The sequence below is a fragment of the Scyliorhinus torazame genome, chromosome 1 (genome assembly GCF_047496885.1).
Source record: "Scyliorhinus torazame isolate Kashiwa2021f chromosome 1, sScyTor2.1, whole genome shotgun sequence".
NCBI classification, from domain to species: Eukaryota; Metazoa; Chordata; class Chondrichthyes; order Carcharhiniformes; family Scyliorhinidae; genus Scyliorhinus; species Scyliorhinus torazame.
In genome coordinates, this window is record NC_092707.1 from 229223502 (window position 1) to 229245561 (window position 22060).

The 22060-nt window shown below is 54.5% G+C and overlaps 1 protein-coding gene across 3 annotated transcripts in view; it reads right to left on the reverse strand.

Annotated features, from left to right (window-relative positions):
- Nucleotides 1–22060, reverse strand: part of LOC140419348 (5'-nucleotidase-like) — a 198712-nt gene that overhangs the window by 110092 nt on the left and 66560 nt on the right. For all 3 annotated transcript variants that reach the window (XM_072503236.1, XM_072503232.1, XM_072503223.1), the window contains exons 4-5: nucleotides 12736–12933; nucleotides 9201–9355 (exon numbers count right to left, since the gene is read on the reverse strand). In XM_072503236.1, the coding sequence (XP_072359337.1) occupies nucleotides 9201–9355; nucleotides 12736–12933 (353 nt within the window). The remainder of the gene's footprint in view (nucleotides 1–9200; nucleotides 9356–12735; nucleotides 12934–22060) is intronic.

Below are 22060 nucleotides of genomic sequence, written 5' to 3' on the forward strand. Positions count from 1 at the left end.
CAGGGGTGAGCTGGCAAGGTGGATACAGAACTGGCTAGGTCATAGAAGGCAGAGAGTAGCAATGGAAGGGTGCTTTTCTAATTGGAGGGCTGTGACCAGTGGTGTTCCACAGGGATCAGTGCTGGGACCTTTGCTCTTTGTAGTATATATAAATGATTTGGAGGAAAATGTAACTGGTCTGATTAGTAAGTTTGCAGACGACACAAAGGTTGGTGGAATTGCGGATAGCGATGAGGACTGTCAGAGGATACAGCAGGATTTAGATTGTTTGGAGACTTGGGCGGAGAGATGGCAGATGGAGTTTAATCCGGACAAATGTGAGGTAATGCATTTTGGAAGGTCGAATGCAGGTAGGGAATATACAGTGAATGGTAGAACCCTCAAGAGTATTGAAAGTCAAAGAGATCTAGGAGTACAGGTCCACAGGTCATTGAAAGGGGCAACACAGGTGGAGAAGGTAGTCAAGAAGGCATATGGCATGCTTGCCTTCATTGGCCGGGGCATTGAGTATAAGAATTGGCAAGTCATGTTGCAGCTGTATAGAATCTTAGTTAGGCCACACTTGGAGTATAGTGTGCAATTCTGGTTGCCACACTACCAGAAGGATGTGGAGGCTTTAGAGAGGGTACAGAAGAGATTTACCAGAATGTTGCCTGGTATGGAGGGCATTAGCTATGAGGAGTGGTTGAATAAACTCGGTTTGTTCTCACTGGAACGAAGGAGGTTGAGGGGAGACCTGATAGAGGTCTACAAAATCATGAGGGGCATAGACAGAGTGGGTAGTCAGAGGCTTTTCCCCAGGGTAGAGGGGTCAATTACTCGGGGGCATAGGTTTAAGGTGAGAGGGGCAAGGTTTAGAGTAGATGTACGAGGAAAGTTTTTTACGCAGAGGGTAGTGGGTGCCTGGAACTCGCTACCGGAGGAGGTGGTGGAAGCAGGGACGATAGTGACATATAAGGGGCGTCTTGACAAATACATGAATAGGATGGGAATAGAGGGATACGGACCCAGGAAGTGTAGAAGATTGTAGTTTAGTCGGGCAGCATGGTCGGCACGGGCTTGGAGGGCCGAAGGGCCTGTTCCTGTGCTGTACATTTCTTTGTTCTTTGTTCTTTGTTCAGGGACAATAGTGACATTTAAGGGGCATCTTGACAAAGACATGAATAGGATGGGAAAAGAGGGATACGGACCCAGGAAGTGTAGAAGATTGTAGTTTAGTCGGGCAGCATGGTCGACACGGGCTTTGAGGGCCGAAGGGCCTGTTCCTGTGCTGTACTTTTCTTTGTTCTTTTGAGCGCCAACACCTGGTGGGCCCCGAATTGAACTTGACCACGCCCAACCCTTGATGATACAGCTGGGGTATGAGGGTGTCCAGGGTGGTGGCCTGGGTGGGCTCCCAGATGACCAGAGTCCTTCTGGACATTTAAAGCACACAGGCAGCACTCAGCAGAGTGAGCAGCCAGGAGCCTGTAAGTAGGAGCCTGCAGCAGAGGGGAGAGTTTAAAAGACACACTGCAGCAAAGGCGGTCTGAGCCAGGTCATCCTGCTGCCAAGGGGGACCCCGAGTCCACAAACTCAGCACCAAGTTGATCCCCTCTACTGCCCTGGGCCCAGGCAGCCACCCCCAGCAAGCCTAACATTTTTTGAAGCTTTTCCAGAGGAATTTTATCCTTCGGCTCCCCCCCCCCCCCCCCCCCCCCCCGACAGCCATGGCACCCAGGCCCCACTTTTCAATACTTTCACTAATTCGTGCCTGCGAGACATCTCCCTAAGAGGGATAGAGCCTCGTAGAGGGTGGAGCATGAAGTGTACAAGCCATTAACGATATTAAAATCCAAGTAAATGACGGCTTTGCATCGTTCCACTGGGGTACAAACAATAATTTCATCGCCAGCGAAGAACCAGAGCATGATGTCCGATTCGATGCTGGCCACAAAACAAACCTTTTCCATTTTATGCGATTCTCCACCCCGATCGCGATTCTTGCTTCCGGAGTCGTAAAGCGGAGAGTCCAGTCCGAAATGTCCGAAGGTGCTTTATATGACAAAACGTGACACCAAGCCACAAAGAGCTGTCCAGAAACTTGATCAAAGAGTTGGGTTCAAAGAAGTCTCTGCACCGGCTCTTGGAAAGAGCACCCCACCCTAGCCCACACCTCCACCCTTTCCCTGTAACCCAGGAACCCCTTCCCAACACTAAGGGCAATTTATCATGGCCAATCCACCTGACCTGCACATCTTTGGACTGTGGTAGGAAACCGGAGCACCCGGAGGAAACCCACGCAGACACGGGGAGAACGTGCAGACTCCGCACAGACAGTGACCCAAGCCGGAATCGAACCTGGGACCCTGGAGCTGTGCTAACCACTATGCTACCGTGCTGCCCACCACTATGTTACCATGCTGCCCCAGCAGAGGGAATTCCAGAGCTTGGGTCCTGGGCAGCTGCAGGGATGTTGCCCAGTAATGGAACAATTATAAATGGGAATGCATCAGAGACCAGAATTAGAGGAGTACAGATATCTCAGAGGGCTGAGGGTTTGGAAGAGATCACGGAGATAGGGAGGGGAAAGGCCACGGAATGAGAAGTTTAAAATCAAGATGTTGCTTGACAAGGAGCCCTTATAAGTCAGCGAGCACAGGGGTGACAGGGGAACCAGACTTGCTGCAAGTTAAACGCAGCAGAGTTTTGAATAACCAAGTTTATGAAGGGGAGAGTGTGGGAGAGCAGCCAGGAGTGTGTGGGAATAGACAAGTCTCGAGGTGACCAAGGCGTGGATGAAGGTTTCAGCAGCAGATGGGCCAAGACAGGAGTGAAGTTGAGTGATCGATGTTACCGAGGTGGAAATAGACCATTTTAGTGATGGCTTGAATATTCCAAGATAAACGACTCAATCATCATTGACAGATCTATAAAAATGTTTTTCATTTTACTCTAAATTGATGTACTGATATGATATAGTCCAAAGATGGGTGGCACGGTAGCACAGTGGTTAGCACTGTTGCTTCAGCACCAGGGTCCCGGGTTCAATTCCCGGCTTGGGTCAACGGAGTTTGCACGTTTTCCCCGTGTCTGCATGGGTTTCCTCCAGGTGCTCCGGTTTCCTCCCACAGTCCAAAGATGTGCGAGTTAGGTGAATTGGACACATTAAATTGCCCCATAGTGTCCAAAGGTTAGTTGGGATTACTGGGACAGGCTGGAGGTTGGGCTTAAGTAGGGTGCTCTTTCAAGGGCCGGTGTAGGCTCAATGGCCCGAATGGCCTCCTTCTGCACTGTAAATTCTATGATTCTATGTGCTGGTGAGGTGGATTGGCCATGATAAATTGCCCCTTAAGTGTACAAAGAGTTATGGTGTTACAGGGATAGGGTGGGGGAGAAGGCCTAGATAGGGTGCTCTTCCAGGGGAGGGTCAGTGCACACCTGATGGGCTGAATGGCCTCCTCCTGCATTGTAGGGATTCCATGATTAATGAATATGAGGAATGCAGATGATGTAATGGAATATTACATTTTATGTTTCTATTGGCTGTAACAGAAGGATATACACTTTGATTTTTATATAATCTCAACCGACACAAGTTCCATTTAATGTTGACTCACTTAATGTTGTTTAGTTTAAGATTGTTATAACAGTGTCAAAGTCTCTATTTATTGGCACAAGCTTCACTTTCACACTGGCTGTCAGAGATTTCCTATTCTCTGGTCTACCTGTGCACATGACCCTCTCCCCAGTGACCTCAGCACTGAAATCCATCGTGCCCCCACTCCCACCCTCTATTCTTACTTTTAAAGTTCTCGGTATGTGTTGTAGCCATTACTGGGAACTTGTTCAGCTGCTCCTCTTACCTCTTGCTCCTGGCATTGCTGCTGCTCTTGTTCCTGCCTTTGTTTCTGTTTTCCCCCCCTGTATGGCTCCTTACTCCCATTCCCACCTTCAGCCTCTCTTTTCTCCAGCTCCTGTTCCCTCTCTCTTGTTCTTATCTTTAAAGTCCCCTGTGTCTGTTGTCATGACTGGGGATTCTTCAGCTGCCCCTCGCTCCCCTTCCCTCTCTGAACTCGCACTGAAATCCTGGGACTTCAGCTGCTGCCTACACCGATGCATTTAATAATAATAATAATCTTTATTAGTGTCACAAGTAGGCTTACATTAAGACTGCAATGAAGTAACTGTGAAAATCCACGAGTCACCACGGGCATCATTCTCCGACCCCCCGCCGGGTCGGAGAATGGCCGTTGGCCGCCGTGAATCCCGCCCCCGCCCCCGCCGAAGTCTCCGGTACCGGAAATTGGGCGGGGGCGGGAATCGGGCCGCGCCGGTTGGCGGGACCCCCCGCTCAATTCTCCGGCCCGGATGGGCCGAAGTCCCGCCCAGAAATTGCTTGTCCCGCCGGCGTAAATCAAAGCTGGTATTTACCGGCGGGACCAGGCGGCGTGGGCGGGCTCCGGGGTCCTGGGGGGGGCGCAGGGCGATCTGACCCCAGGGGGTGCCCCCACGGTGGCCTGGCCCGCGATCGGGGCCCACCGATCCGCGGGCGGGCCTGTGCCGTGGGGGCACTCTTTCCCTTCCGCCTCCGCCACGGCCTCCACCATGTCGGAGGCGGAAGTGACTCTCCCCACTGCGCATGCGCGGGAAACTTTCAGCGGCCGCTGACGCTCCCGCGCATGCGCCGGGAAACTGTCAGCGGCCGCTGACGCTCCTGCGCATGCGCCGCATTTCCGCGCCAGCTGGCGGGGCAACAAACGCCATTTCCGTCAGCTGGCGGGGCGGAAATCCCTCCGGCGCCGGCCTAGCCCCGACATTGAGGGGCTAGGCCGCTAAAGATGCGGAGCATTCCGCACCTTTGGGGCGGCGTGATGCCCGTCTGATTGGCGCCGATTTGGGCGCCAGTCGGCGGACATCGTGCCGTTGGGGGAGAATTTCGCCCCAGATTCGGGTGCACAGAGGGAGAATTCAGAATGTCCAATTCACCTAACAAGCAAGTCTTTCGGGACTTGTGGGAGGAAACCGGAGCACCCGGAGGAAACCCACTCAGACAGGGGGTGAACATACAGACTCCACACAGACAGTGACCCAAGCCGGGATTCAAACCCGGGTCTCTTGCGTTATTAGCTGGAGCCTGGTAAATCTAAAACTAGGGGCGTCATTCTCCGACCCCCCGCCGGGTTGGAGAATGGCCGTTGGCCGCCGTGAATCCCGCCCCCGCCCCCGCCGAAGTCTCCGCTCCCGGAGATTGGGCAGGGGCGGGAATCCGGCCGCGCCGGTTGGCGGGACCCCCCGCTGGATTCTCCGGCCCGGATGGGCCGAAGTCCCGCACAGGAATTGCCTGTCCCGCCGGCGTAAATCAAACCTGGTATTTACCGGCGGGACCAGGCGGCGTGGGCGGGCTCCGGGGTCCTGGGGGGGGGGGGGCGCGGGGCGATCTGACCCCGGGGGGTGCCCCCACGGTGGCCTGGCCCGCGATCGGGGCCCACCGATCCGCGGGCGGGCCTGTGCCATGGGGGCACTCTTTCCCTTCCGCCTCCGCCACGGTCTCCACCATGGCGGAGGCGGAAGTGACTCTCCCCACTGCGCATGCGCGGGAAACTGACAGCGGCCGCTGACGCTCCCGCGCATGCGCTGGGAAACTGACAGCGGCCGCTGACGCTCCCGCGCATGCGCCGCATTTCCGCGCCAGCTGGCGGGGCAACAAACGCCATTTCCGCCAGCTGGCGGGGCGGAAATCCCTCCGGCGTCGGCCTAGCCCCTCAATGTTGGGGCTAGGCCGCCAAAGATGCGGAGACTTCCGCACCTTTTTGCCGGCGCGATGCCCGTCTGATTTGCGCCGGCTTTGGCGCCAGTCGGCGGGCATCCCGCCGTTGGGGGAGAATTTCGCCCTATGTGTGTGTGATTTTTTTGAAAACATTCAATTACGTCTCATGAACTTTTGTATATTTTAAAATGTGTTTTATTTTAAAGTTTGGTTCAGTTATTAATAAATGCAAACTCCCCTCCATGACACATGCCATTCTGGCGTGGAACTATATCGCTATTCCTTCTCCAGCCTCTGGGCCATAATTCTGGAACCCGCTCCCTAACAGCACTCTGGGTGTACCAACACACCAGGGTTCAAGAAGTACGCATACCACTAACTTCTCAAGGGCAATTAGGGATGGGCAATAAATGCTGTCCTAGCCAGCAACACCTGTATCCTATGAACAACTGGAAAAAAGCATTTCGGAATGTACAACAGTTCAACTTAAAATGTTTTAATGTTTCTTCTGCTGACAAATAGCGTAAAGTGCCACAGTATATAGCATTTTTTTATATTTAGAGATTTATTCTATTTTATAAATGATTTTATCAATGAATGCATAGTACAGTATATGTACTCTACCTTATTTCAACCTAAACATTGATTATTCCAGGCAACAAATGTCCCAAGGAACATAACTCTGATTTTAACATTGATTCCTCTTGGAGGCTATGATTCAATTAAAGATGTTTCACTTAAAATCACCATTTTACGAATGCAACCATAACTTCAAGTGAGGCCTTCCTGTAGTTTATTGTGCATACAGCCCACAGCTCAAATTGGCCTTCTCCCCCCGCGGCTGTATTTCCTCGTATGAGACCAATGGGTTCCTTTGCCTGACTCTCATTTAAAAAAATGTAAACCTCACCGACGTGACATCATGTCGCTGAGGGGGGAATGACACAGTGGGGAAGCACACGAGTGGGATGCTAATGTATTGAAATGATATTCCCAACTTCCCTGGATGGTAAGATTATTACGTCACTGGTGGGGGAGGGGGGCGGGAAATCAGGAACTGAGATCTCGCCAGTGACATTCTTGCTTTCCAGCTCTCACGGGATTTTGTACCCGTGTCGCCATTTGCCCTCATGGCGAATGCGGGTGCAAAACCCCTCCCCATAGCATTTGTTGTGGTTTCCATAGGCTTAAATATTTACAGATGTAATGGTTAGTTTTGAAAGCTGAGTCCATTAGCTTTGAAAACTGAAGAACCACTCATCTCAATTTGATTGACAGTTATATGAGGTTATTATAGGAATATCTGTCTTTGATGTGATTGCTGAATGTGTTTGTCTTTGTAACTGAATGACCACTTGAGGGGGTGTTATAACATTTTCCTCACATCTGGATTCTTTTTAATATGAATGGTTGTGATTTTCAGTGACAGATTGTTGAAGGTGTATGCTTTGGTCCTTAGTTCAAAGGACGTATATTGCACTTACAAGCGCCCCCAAGGACGGTACCTACTCAATGAGTGTCAATGGAAGATACATGGGGTAGATGGGAGGTATGAGGGGACAAGGCAGGGGCATCATAAATATGAGGAGGCATGAAGGGTCTGAGGGACATGATGGGGTAATAGGGATGGGTGGAGTGAGGGGGTATAGGATCTACATTGGAGCCTGGGCAGGCCATCTGATCAGTCCATCTTGTCGCCACTACTCCGTTAACACTGCCTTGGGAGTTGGAAAACCTGAGCCATGTCCAGCCCTGTCTGCGGCAAATGAAAACATGGCACTTGTGGACAGGGGTGATGGCTCAGGGTTCCAAAGTCGGGAAATGGCCCAACTTGCATTTTCTGAACCCAACACAAAAATCCAGCCCATTGTCTCGGATGTTATGGAAGAGGAAATGCTGCAGTCAGTTTAAACTCAGAAAGTCCCACAAACAACATAGTGATAATAACCAGCAGCTCAGTTATGTTACATAAGGGAGGACATAAGGGAGAGCCCATTATAAATGCCAGGGAAAGTTCCTGCTCTTCTTTGAAATAGTTTAATGGAATTCCAGTGCTCTATTTCCTTACACTTCACCTCAATCACCTTCCATCAGCCGTATCAGTCATGTCATTAACCCAGTTTTATTTATTTAAAAAAAATGTATATTATTACAAACGGGTTACAGCAAATAAACACCCCGGGAAAAATACTTCCCAACAATCAACTATACAGTCTGTACAGATTTTTTCCCTTTTTCAGGTAGACACTGCCAGGTACGAGCCCGAGGGGCCTTTCAACTCACTCCCCCTCGGCAGCTCTACCCTCTCCCTTAGCTCCTCCAGAGTGATGAACCCTTCCTCCAAATACAAATCCCTCACCTTGACCAGCCCCACTTCCCTTCACCTCCTGCACACACTATCCATCCCCCCCAGCTCAAACCCATGATTCTCGCACAGCGGCGTTAGCACCGACACCCTTCCACCCTAAAATGCCTCCTCAACTGATTCCATATCTGATTCCATATTCCCGTACCAGCCTCCCTGAACAGGCGCCGGGATGTGGCGACTAGGGGCTTTTCACAGTAACTTCATTGAAGCCTACTAGTGACAATAAACGATTATTATTATCTTCACCATGGACTGCAACACCGGGCTGCCTGAATACCTACTCGGCGCCATTGGCAACGCTGCCGCCAACATAGCCTTCAAACTAGACCCCTTACAAGATTTCTCCTCCATCCTAATCCACTCTACCCCTTCTCCTTCCCACTACCGCCGCACCAGTTTTAAACCAAATAACATAAAAATAGAAGCAGAGTCCAGAGTAGGATGTACAAAGTCAAAGTTGGAGATGCAATGCACTCCTAATATTATCTTGGGAGTAGCAATTTTTTCCTCTCGATTCTGTCCCACTTTCATGACATGGCCACTTGGACATGTTGGCCAACTATGGAGCTCTGATGGATGTGACCATGCGTGAATGGCAGACATGAGAGAATGGCCAAACATATATCCAAGTATAAATTTCTATCTTTAAGAGATGAGCAGCGGGACTCGGGGGGATAAAATGGAGACGTCTCTAACACTCGATCATTGTACAATTCAGATCACCTCACTAGAAGGAGCCGGTGGTATTGTCATTGGAGTAGTAACTCAGTGGCCCAGGATAATTCTCTGGGGACCCGGGTTCAAATCCCATCACGGCAGATGGTGAAATTTGAATTCAATAAAAATCTGGAATGAAATGTCTAATGACGACCATGAAACCCTTGTTGTAAAACCCCATCTGGTTCACTAATATCCTTTGGGGAATAAAAATCTGCCGTCCTTACCTGGTTTGGCCTGAAGTGACACCAGCCAGAATCACAGTAATGTGGTTGACATTTAACTGCCCTCAGTTCAAGGGCAAATAGGGATGGGATAATAAATGCTCTTGTCCCATGAGTGAATTTTTAAGAAAGTGCTTCTTACCATGGCTTCACAGATTAAATTTCCCATATTGCATTCCCGATTCCTGCATTCCTCAGTGGTTCCATTCAGATAGACCAGTGTTTGCCCAATGAATTCCTTTGAAAAATTAGCAAGTGCTTTTTTCCAGTTGTTTACATCTGCCAGCAGCATCTCATCTGAACGTAAGACAAGAAAGAAGATTTTAATGCCGTGGATTTAGTGATATTCCTCGACAGCTTTCTCCGTTTCTGCTCCAGAAGAGAACTCCCACCTGCTCCTCTCCAAAATAACAGCAACAGCTTTTTGAATTTATATCACATCTCTAATGTAGTAAAAGCCCCAGAGCATTAACACCAAACCACAGCTGGTTATATTGGACCAAAACCTTGGTCAAAGAGCAATGTTTAAATGAGGGCTTAAAGGAGGATGACGAAGTCGAGAGTTGGAAATATTTAGGGAGAGAATTCCAGAGTTTAGGCTGAAAGGGCAGCTACTAACGATGGAGTGACTAAAATCAGGACTGAGCAACAGGTCAGAATTGGAGGAACGCAGAGCTTCCCGGGATGTGATAGGACAGTTTGGGTGAGATTGTCCGACTGATCTTCCAGTCACACCGATTGTTGCACCCCCGCGGGATGGGGTGGATTCAATGTGATCCCATTGACAGCAGCAGGAGATCCCGCTGCAGCCACTGCAGGCCTCCTCCCAAGGCCAGGAAACACACTAGAGGCTAGAGAATCTTCCTCTTTGTGTCCACCTGAGAGGCCAGATGGGGCCTTAGTTAAACATCGCATCTATCAATGTTGCACGCTCACATTATTGTCAGCTATGGATCAGCTGGTAGTGCTCTTGTCTCTAAGACAGAAGGTTGTGGGTTCAAACTCCACTCCAGCACTTGTGCACAAAATCAAAGCTGACACTGTGGTGCAGTCCGAAGGGATTGCTGCATTGTTGGAGATAACGGGCGAAATTCTCCTACCCGCCCCGCCACATTTCTGCCCCGACCGGCCGGCAGGAGTCTCCGTAACACCGGCCGGTCAATGGGGTTTCCCATTGTGGGGCAGCCCCACGCCGTCGGGAAACCCCCGGGTGCCGGCAAAACGGAGACTCCCGCCGGCGGAGAATGACGCCCCAGATGTTAAACTGAGGTCTCATCTGCCTGTTGTGATGGATGTAAATAATCTAGATCATTTGACAAATACATGGATAGGATGGGAATAGAGGGATACGGCTCCAGGAAGTGTTTTAGCCAAGGTTGGTATCATGACCGGTACAGGCTTGGCGGACCGAAGGGCCTGTTCCTGTGCTGTATTGTTCTTTTTTCTTTATTACTTTGAAGAAGAGTACTGGAGCTATCCCAGTGTCCTGACCAATGTTTTCCCCTCAGTCAACATCACAAAAATACAGATACCCAGCTGATTATCACATCCACGGGTTTCCCGGCGGCGTGAGGTGGCACAAAGGGAGGCCCCATTGACTGGCAGCGTGAATGGAGAGTCACGCTGCCGGCGGGGACGCGCCGCGCTGGAAAACGCGACTGGTGGACCAGAGACTCCCGCCTATTGTTGTTTATGGGGTTTGCTGTGCTGCCGGGTTTTATACATTATGACAGTGTCTATACCGCACTTCATTAGCAGTAAAACACTTTGAGATCTGGTGGTGGTGTTAAGTGCAAATAAATGCAAGTCTTTCCCCTTTCTTTCACTGAGGGGTTGGCTTAGTTAAAACACTCAAGTCTTTGGAGTGGACATGTGCCCACAAACCTCTGACCCACAGGTCAGAATGTCAGCATGGGTCAAGGCCGACACCGGACACAGCGTCAGGCACTGCTCTCGGGGAAAGTAACTCATTATGGAAATGTCACCAAAGCAGCCTCCTCAAACTGAATTCTAGGGCGCGATTCAGTGGACATGAAACAGAGTCTGCTTTTGGGCACATTTGGCTGGGGGTTTCTCGGTGGCTGCAGTGCTGAGATTCACTACCCTATTCACTGGCACTTTGTTGGTCTTTTTGACCTCGGGGAGCTTCTCACCATTGAGGCCACACTTAAGCAGGACCGGCTCCTTATTATTTTGACCGGCTGCCCCTATCTCTGCAACCCCCTCAAACATTTCAGCACCCCCCATTTTCTGGACACTCCCCCACCCTTCACCTCCCTAACCTTCTAGTGACCCTTGGAAACCCCCCCTCACCCCCCACCCCCAAATAATGGCAAGGCCCCCCCGGGCTCATACCTGGCAGTGTCTACCTGACACCCAGGAACCTAGCTTAGCCCACCACCTGAGTACTTTGGCAGTGCCAGGGTTCCCTGGTGACAATGCCAGGGTGCCATGCTGACAGTGCCAAGGTGCCTACGTGCCAGGGGGAGTGCCAAGGTACCAGCCTGCCCTGTCCTCGACCACCCAGGGTCTCTAATAGCTTATAAGAACCCCCAAGCCGCCACGCTTGGTCCATGCTCGTGGAAACCAGTGCTAACCGGTGTGCAGCCATGGCCAAACAGGGGCGGCCGTTGACTCCCAGGCACTGGGTGAAAGCAGCGTCCTGATATTTAACTTAGTCTATTGGATTATTTAAATATGCTGATCTGGGATCATGACTAGCAGGGGCATGATTCAGATCACGCTGGGCGGAGCGAGTCGGGTGATTCAAGATCGGCCCGGTGCTGAGCTCGATTTTGGGCTCTCGCAGGATTCATCCATTGCGTACGGCTCTGCGCCAGGCACAATGCAGCGGCTCAATCCCCCCCCCCCCCCGTAGTCTATTTCCTCAAAGGATTTATTCAGCTGGACGTTCTGGAGTAGAATCATCTGTTTGTAGACTATACTGAGCCAGGAGACCTGGGAAAGAATGTTCGCTAAATTTTATTATAGACTGAAAGGTTAAGGCCGCTACTGCGGCATACATCAATAGGGTTCCAGTCAGGGACTAACGGGAGTGCCGGTTCCGTTTTGGGCTGGTATTTAAGGGGTTAAGTAACGAGCCCCTGCTGGACGGTCCTCCTCCCTCTAGCGAGGAAGCTTGTATTCTGGAGTCCCACAGGGAGATTTATCAATGTATCCTCGTGGGCCTCGTGAGGGTTATCACAGAGACACATTAGACAACAACAATTGTGTCTGAATTGAATTTGCCATCGTAGGTGATGTAAAAGGTGCCTTGGTTCTATTTTGTAGAAAGGTTGGGGGTTTCTCCCTCCTATTCTGGTCAACACATGTTCCATAACCAATATCGCTGTTATGGATCTTAAATACAAATAGAAAGAAAATAAGTTCAAATACGAAGGTAAAATAAAATAACATGATGTAGATTACATGACCATTAATAAATACAATGGTTTGATAGAAAACTGAGGAAAATCTGAATGGTTGGTGCATGAGACAAAAGTTAAGCCTCCTTCAACAATAATGAGCTTCCACCAATCAGCATTTGTATCCAATCTGGTTGAATTGTTTTAATTGCATTGGGTCATAATTCAAAAAGCACTATTTAGAAAAGATGCTTAAAAATCTTTTTCATTGCGGTGAATGATCTCCCAATCAATGTGTACTTGTCCTATTACCTTGAGGAACGCTGCTGTCTAACAGTATTGGATTTCCCTCGGCTTTGGTCACTATTCCATTCACATCAAATGTCACCTTTAGATCTCCAAGGTATTTTCCGTATGCATAGGCCTGTACGACAGGAACATTTCTGCCATCGTCTGACTGTACCATGTAGGGGTAAGGACCAACAGGGATGTTATTGGAAGGAGCCTTGCCTGTCGGGTTAAAACATACAGTGTAAGAGGTAGAGCAGATAGACATGGACAGCAAAAGCAGTGACTTATTGATTTGCCCTTAGAGAGTCACAGAATTGTACAGTACATTCAGCTCATCAAGCCTGTGCCGGTTCACTGAAAGAACTTTCTAATTATCCCAACACTCTGCTCTTCCCCAGAGTTCTGTAAATTGTTCATTCCAACCAGAGATCCAATTGCCTTTTTGGAATTTATTGGCGAATCTGCTCTCATCATCATTTCTGACAATGTAATTCTCACCATAACAACTGTGTTTAAAAAAGACAAACAAATTCTCCATGTCTTCCCTGCCCATTATTTTAAACGTTTGACCTCAGGTTACCAATCATCCTCTCGGTGGAAACATCTTCTCCCTATCAAAACCTTTGCTTGAAGGAAAACTATCCCAACTTCTTTGCTCTTAGTACAGAACTAAAATCTGTTATTCCTGGTACCTGTTGAATAGATCTCCTCTTGTACTCAAGGGCATGACCTATTCTAAATTGTGGGGTCCAACATTGGACCAATAATAGCTCAGGTCTAACTGGTGAGTTTTAAAGATTTCGCAAAATGTTCTTGTTGTTTTGCCCTATGTTCTATGAATAAAGGTGAGAATTCTGAATGCTTTCCTCTGTTTTTGACAGTCATATATTCCTTTATTTGATCCTTCAATTGCACAGTCAAATAAAGCAAATCAACAATTCACTACAAACATCAGGAGAAAGAAAAAGATGGAAGAATCAGAATCATGTAGCACTCTTCCTGACCTCATGGCATCCCGAAGACAATCAAGTACTTAGATGTAGAAAACATGGCAGCCAATTTGCAGACAGCATGGTGCCACAAACAGCAATAGAATAATGACAAGATAATCTGTTTTAAAGATCTTTAGGCGCAGTGGACAGCTTCCCAGCTTCTGAGTCAGAAGCTCTGGGTTAAAGTCCCACTCCTAGACTTGATGCTGGCCAAGGAAGATGCATTTATACAGCCAAACACATTGGGGTGAATTCTCTGCCTCCCCAGCCGCATGTTCCTCTGTGGCGTTCCGTCTCTGGCAGCAGGATTCTCCATTTCCACCGGCCAATGGGGTTTCTCATTGTAGCCGCCCCATGCTGCCAGGGTACCCGTGGGTCGGGATGCACTGCCGGCACAATGGAGAACCCCCCGGCGTAGAATTCACCCCATTGCTCAGGGTTCTCCACTCACTGCCCCTGTGATCGGGAATCCTGATTGGTCGGAGAATGTAGAGTCGGCAGAAAAATTGGATCAGCGCTGGGCACCAGACCCGTTATCATTCTCCGCTCCCTTCACGCTGGGCATAGCACGCCACTCGCCCGTCAATGGGAAATGCAAAAATGGTGATCTGCATGCATTAGCATGCAATTAGCGGGCTGGAAATTCGATTATCCACCCCCTCCCCCCCGTCCGTGTTACTCTGGTCCCCACACTGGCAAATCCACCGGTCAGACTTTGGTGTAAGTATGGCCAAGCGCTGCCCTTGCGCAGTGAACCCTGAAGGAGTAAAGGGGGTAAGGGCACTGATAATATGCCACTCTGTCCTGCTAGGCTGCCGAGGGGAGGTTCCCCCAAGGGTCCATTGGGGGGGGTGGACACTGAAGGGCATGGCTGAAGGGGGAGATGCCTGAAGATTGGGGTGTTGGAGGGTCAGGTCACCCTTGTGCACATGTACTGTGGGGGAATGTGACTTGTTATTCCCCTGGTGGGGGGAGGGGATGGGGGAGGATGCCCCTCCTCCTTAATGAGGGGTTGAGGATGCCCTCCTTGTCAGTGGCGGGGGGGGGGGGGGGGGGGGGGGGAACAGATTTGCATTGTGGGGGAAGGGGCCTGCCGTTGGATGTTGGTATCGGGCCGCCCGCTGAAAATGTCAGCCCTAGACCAGGATTTGAATGGTCTCCATCATGCATAAATTTGCAAGGCCAAGGACCGTGCCTCGCACTTGAACATAGTTCCTCGCACCAGCGGAGACCTGTTCCAATTCTCCCCTGGTGGGAACGCTTCTCCGGAACAGAGAATTCCAGCGATTGCGTATCAGCCATTTGATGGAAATAAACTGAAGCCTTACCATCACTATTCATAGATCCAGGCTACAACCTGCATTGTAAAATTTACACTGCCTCAGCAACCTGGATTCCTTGGGGCTAGTTGGTTGATGTAGGACAGATTAGATCCAAAAGCAGGGGGTTCGACCTCCATTCAAGGGTAGATTCACGACCTGCTTCCTTGCGCTCTCCGTGGCGGCGATGTTGGTTCTGTGGGTCAGGCCTGCCTTCACGCAGAGAACCCAAGAAGAAAAACGTCTGATTTTGGTTGAGGGATGAATATTGACCAATAGCCACGCTTCTGTTTCTGGGATTAGAAGAGAGACTAGTTGGCCATTTACTTTTAATATTGTCACTTTTGTTTCAGTTGAAACAGCAACAATCTTATGTTGTTATCTTCACTATGTGGGGCGAAATTCTCCGTTATCGGCGGAAACTCCGCCGATCGGCGCAAAAAACGGCGCAAATCCCACTTGCGTCACGTCATAAAAATGGGCCGATAGTCTGCGGCCCGAAATGGGCTAGCAGCGACGTAACGGGATCCGCGCTTGCGCAGTGGTTCACGCCGTGCAGCGTCATACGCGCTGCACGGCGTGACGGCTCATAAGGCCGCGCAGCTCCCCCCCCACCCGACCGGAACAGCCGACCGCAACACCCGACTTGATGGCTGGCCGTCGCTCAGCCCCGAGGTTCGAGTCACGCGATGTGGAGGCGCTCCTGGATGCGGTGGAGCAGAGGAGGGACGCCCTGTATCCCGGGCACGGCCGCAGAGTTGCCCCACGCCACAGCCGGCGTCTGTGGAGGGAGATGGCAGAGGCCGTCACCGCTGTGGCCCTGACACCACGGACAGGCACCCAGTGCCACAAGAAGGTGAACGACCTCGTCAGAGCAGGCAGGGTGAGCGTCCCCCATATCCCCCATATCCCCTCTCCCCCAAATCCCCCCCTCCCCCATATCCCCCATATCCCCCCTCCCCCATATCCCCCATATTCCCCCCTCCCCCATATCCCCCCTCCCCCATATCCCCCATATTCCCCCCTCCCCCATATCCCCATATCCCCCCTCCCCCATATCCCCCCTCCCCCATATCCCCCCTCCCCCATATCCCCCCCTCCCACATATCCACCCTCCCCCATATCCCCCCTCCCCCATATCCCCCATATCCCCCCTCCCCCATATCCCCCCCTCCCCCATATCCCCCCTCCCCCATATCCCCCATATTCCCCCCTCCCCCATATCCCCCCTCCCCCATATCCCCCCTCCCCCATATCCCCCATATCCCCCCTCCCCCATATCCCCCCTCCCACATATCCCCCATATCCCCCCTCCCCCATATCCCCCATATCCCCCCTCCCCCATATCCCCCCTCCCCCATATCCCCCCTCCCACATATCCCCCATATTCCCCCCTCCCCCATATCCCCCCTCCCCCATATCCCCCATATCCCCCCTCCCCCATATCCCCCATATCCCCCCTCCCCCATATCCCCCATATCCCCCCTCCCCCATATCCCCCCTCCCCCATATCCCCCATATCCCCAAGTGAATCCAGCCCTAACCTTAACCTCTGCAATGCACGCGCAACCGATGGCGTGCATTCATATACCTGCCTAACACTGTTGCCTTTTACCCCTGCCACCACCCCCCCCCCCCCCCCCCCCAGGAGAAGCGCGCACACAACAATAGGGAGCATGTGAGGACTGGAGGAGGGCCCGCTGATGAGAGGCCACTGACCGTACACGAGGAAAGGGCCCTGGAACTGGCTGGCGGACCTGACGACCGGGAGGTTGCTGATGCAGAGGTCGGGGCCCCACGAGCAAGTGAGCCACCAACAGCCCGTCCCCATATCCCCCCTCCCCTATATCCCCCTCTCCCGTATCACCTGATCACTGCCTGATGTCTAACCATGCATGCTTCATTGTGTATCGCAGGACCAAACGTCCAGGCACCCATCCCCGCAGATGCAGACCGCCCGCAGGATGCCCCTCGGAGACCACGGGAGACGGAGAGACCCGAACCCTCCAGCATGCGACGCCCGCAGGATGCCCCTCGGAGACCACGGGAGACGGAGAGACCCGAACCCTCCAGCATGCGACGCCCGCAGGATGCCCCTCGGAGACCACGGGAGACGGAGAGACCCGAACCCTCCAGCATGCGACGCCCGCAGGATGCCCCTCGGAGACCACGGGAGACGGAGAGACCTGGAGCAACAGGGAGACGACACCCCCGTCACGTGCGGGAGCGACCACCCAGCGATGAGGGGGGCAGCCACAGGCCCCCGTCACATCCGAGCCAGGACACCACTACCCAGGACACCACTATCCAGGACACCCCTACCCGGGACACCACTACCCAGGACACCCCTACCCGGGACAGCACTACCCGGGACAGCACTACCCAGGACACCCCTACCCGGGAAGACGAAATACCGGACAGTGACTCAGAGTGGATGGGTGGAGACGAACCCCCACCCCAAAGTGCCATGGACTCAGAGTGGGACGAAGAGCACGACACAACGCCACTGCTGTCACCAACACCCTCCACCATCGCAGAAACACTCACCACGGTTGGGCACTTTAGTGATGAGGCGTCTGGTACACTCACTGGTGCGCACAACACAGCCGTCCCGGTACAGCAGGTGGAGGTAGGAGCAGCAGAGGGACCGGGCGGTCGGAGGGCAGCCCAGGCCAAGCGAACATCTGCCGCCCAGATGGATCCCGGGTTCCTGCAGTTACCACACCCACACATAGATCCGATGCAACCACCGACACGGAGACGAGCGAATAGGGTGACGGGTGGCTTGCGGCGGCTGCGGTCGCAGGTGGAGGAGTCCACCCGCGTCCAGGAGCTGGGAGTGGTCCCGGTCATGCGTGCCACCCAGGCTGACACCGCACGGGTGGCGTCCGCGGTGGAGGCAATGGGTGCGACGGTGTCAGACATGGGGAACGGTTTGCGAGGCCTGGGGCCTTCCGTGCAGGCGGCGTCTGTGGCCCAGGAAATGGCTGCCCTCTCACAGGAGGCCATGAGCCAGTGCCAGCGCCAGATGGCAGAGGCGCTCAACGCCATAGCCCAGTCTCAGCAGGCCATGGCCCAGTCTCAGCAGGCCATAGCCCAGTCTCTGCAGGCCATGGCCCAGTCTCAGCAGGCCATAGCCCAGTCTCTGCAGGCCATGGCCCAGTCTCTGCAGGCCATGGCCCAGTCTCAGCAGGCCATCGCTGAGGGCATCGGCGCCAGTGGCCATGTGCGAGCTGGCGTCGCACTGTCGCAGACAGGGTTCGACAACCCCCTGGGCTCCATGGCTGCAAACCTGCAGACCCCTGTCGATACCAGCACGGGCCTCCAGGACTGGCAGCGCCAGATGTCGGGGGCGCGTCGGATGGCCAGTCCGTTCGCATCCCCCACCCATGTAGAGGCCTGGGGGCCATCGGGCACCCCGAGGGAGGAGGAGGTGGTGTGGTCCATCCCGGCTCCCTCTGTAGGGGAGGTCCCGGTACACCGCGACACCTCGGACTCCCCCCCTTCCGTCCCAGGTGCATCGGGTGGGCAACGGGCAGGACAGGCTGGCAGCTCGCCATCCCAGTCGCCCGGGCCGCAGCCTGGCCCATCTAGGCCAGGACGCCCCAGGAAACGGCCGCCAAAGGGATCCAGTGTCAGAGGGCAGGAATCACAGGAGTCCACCTCCAGTTCTGCTGTACCGTCTGGGGAACCACGTAGACGTAGTCAAAGGGCCCGTAAGGCCAAACAATTAGACACTGAGTAAGTTGGCACGGGTGCAGGGCACAGATGAGTTTTAGGCGCTAGGGCACGTGCATGAACTCCTTTGGTTATTAAAGTCAATGTTACACCTACCGAAGCTGCCTTTATGCTCTGTCCAAAGTGTGCGGGGGTGTCATGTACGTTGAGCGCAAGTGTGTGTGTGAGGGGTGGTCTTACCTCAGCCCCAGGTGAGTCTGCCCCCTTCCCCCTGGGCCGCCATCAACATCCCCCGGGCAGAGGACGGGACCGTGCGCTGCAGTATCACAGCCGCATGCAGGGATGGTCCGGGTGGATGGTGGTACTGTGGCCATGGGTCAGACATAGTCCAACGATGTAGAGCCAGGAGCTCATCGGAGGCGGGCTGTCATCATTCTCCATGGCCTGCGATAGACACGCGTCCACCCGCAACTGGGTGAGCCCGGCCCGTTGTGCCGCCGGTGGATCGGCAATTGGGAGTGGGGGGGTGGTGTGCATGCGGGTGGGGTGTGTGGGGTTGGGGAGGGGGGTGATGGTGCTGGGTGGATGGATGGGTGGGGGGTGTGGGTGGTCGGCTGTTGTCATGGTGTGCGGTCTGTGGCCATACTACCCGATTCCCACGCCCATCTAGTCAGTGAAGCGGGCGTCTATCAGTCTGTCCCGTGCCCGCTGGGCCAGCCGGTAACGGTGGACAGCCACCCGTCTGTGTCTACCCCGTCTGCCCTGACCATTGCCCCCATCCCCCTCATCTGGGGAGGACTGGGCCTCTTCCTGCTGCTCCTCCACTCCGCCCTCCTCTGCCTGCGGCACATCGCCCCTCTGCTGGGCTATGTTGTGCAGGACGCAGCACACCACAATGATGCGGCCGACCCTATCTGACCGATACTGGAGGGCGCCCCCAGAGAGGTCCAGGCACCTGAAACGCATCTTCAGCACGCCAAAGCACCTCTCGATCACTCCCCTTGTCGCTACATGGGCATCATTGTAGCGGTTCTCCGCCTCATTGCGTGGCCTCCGTATAGGCGTCATCAGCCACGATCGCAATGGGTAGCCCCTGTCGCCCAGCAACCAGCCCCTCAGCCGGGGATGGCGTCCCTCGTACATGCCGGGGATGGATGACCGCGACAACACGAATGAGTCGTGTACACTGCCTGGGTAACGGGCGCAGACGTGCAGGATCATCATGCGGTGGTCGCAGACCACCTGTACGTTCATCGAATAGGTCCCCTTCCTATTAGTGAACACGGCCCTGTTATCTGCAGGTGGCCGCACGGCGACGTGCATCCCATCGATCGCGCCCTGGACCATGGGGAACCCGGCAATGGCAGAGAAGCCCACGGCCCGGGCATGTTGGCTGGCCCGGTCCACGGGGAAGCGGATGTAGCGGTGCGCCATGGCATAAAGGGCATCTGTCACTGCCCGGATGCACCGATGCACCGATGTCTGCGATATGCCGGACAGGTCCCCACTCGGTGCCTGGAATGACCCCGTTGCATAAAAGTTCAGGGCCACCGTAACCTTGACGGACACGGGGAGAGGGTGTCCCCCGCCAGTGCCACGCGGTGACAGGTGTGCCAGCAGGTGGCAGATGTGTGCCACGGTTTCCCGGCTCATCCGGAGTCTCCTCCTGCATTCCCGGTCCGTGAGGTCCTGGTATGACTGCCGGGGCCGGTACACACGGGGCGCCCTCGGGTGCCTCCGTTGCCGTGGGGCCGCGACGTCCTCCTCCCCCTCCTCGTCCTGTCGGTCAGGTGTCCCTCCAGCCTGGGCGGCTGCCGCCTGCCCCTCTGCGGCAGCCTGCGCCGCCTCTCTGGCACGCTCCTCCTCCTCCTCCTCCTCCTCCTCCTCCTCATCCAGGGCAACATAGACATGAGCGGCTGCCACCACGGCGGCCAACATCGCTGGATGATCTGAAAACATGACGACCTGGTGGGGGGGAGGGGAACGACGACATGTCATCATTGCCCATATCCCCTCCTCCCCCCAGCCAGGTGGCATGGACCGCATGGGTCCAACTGTTGGAGGCTGGCACCTGGCCAGGTGGACCAACTCATTTGCCCTCCCATCACCCACCCCGGCACGGACCCCCCCCCCGCCCCAACCTCCACCCCAGCACGGACCCCCCCCCAACCTCCACCCCGGCACGGACCCCCTCCCCAACCCCCAACCTCCACCCCAGCACGGACCCCCCCCCCCCAACCTCCACCCCGGCACGGACCCCCTCCACAACCCCCAACCTCCACCCCGGCACGGACCCCCCCCCCCAACCTCCACCCCGGCACGGACCCCCTCCACAACCCCCAACCTCCACCCCGGCACGGACCCCCTCCACAACCTCCACCCCGGCACGGACCCCCTCCACAACCCCCAACCTCCACCCCGGCACGGACCCCCTCCACAACCCCCAACCTCCACCCCGGCACGGACCCCCTCCACAACCCCCAACCTCCACCCCGGCACGGACCCCCTCCACAACCTCCACCCCGGCACGGACCCCCTCCACAACCCCCAACCTCCACCCCAGCACGGACCCCCCCCCCCCCAACCTCCACCCCGGCACGGACCCCCTCCACAACCCCCAACCTCCACCCCGGCACGGACCCCCTCCACAACCCCCAACCTCCACCCCGGCACGGACCCCCTCCACAACCCCCAACCTCCACCCCGGCACGGACCCCCTCCCCAACCCCCAACCTCCACCCCAGCACGGACCCCCCCCCCCCAACCTCCACCCCGGCACGGACCCCCTCCACAACCCCCAACCTCCACCCCGGCACGGACCCCCTCCACAACCTCCACCCCGGCACGGACCCCCTCCCGGCACTCCCCCGGAGCCCAGCCTACTCTAACCACCCCCCCCCCCCCCCGCCGCACACACACACAAGCCGAGACACACCTCTTCTCAGGCAATCAGTCTGCGGCCACGCCATTTCCTGCCCAGAGCCAACCCCCCAGGCCGTCACTCACCTCCTCGCTGGTCGGCGTGAGCCTGGAGCACCGGGTCACGCCGATGAAAAGGAGGTTTGATTGACGTCGACGTGAACGGTCATCACGTCGACGGGACTTCGGCCCATCCGGAAGGGAGAATATCGGCAGGCCGAAAATCGGCTGCCTTGCGCAGGCCCGTGACATTCTCCGCGGCAGCGGCGCCATTAACGCCCCGCCGACTTTTCTCCCTTCGGAGACTTCGGCGGGGGCGGGGGCGGGATTCACGGCGGCCAACGGCCATTCTCCGACCCGGCGGGGGGTCGGAGAATGACGCCCGTGATGTGTATTGGCGAGACAGGCAGTTGATATCAAGGTGCCGATTCTCTTAAA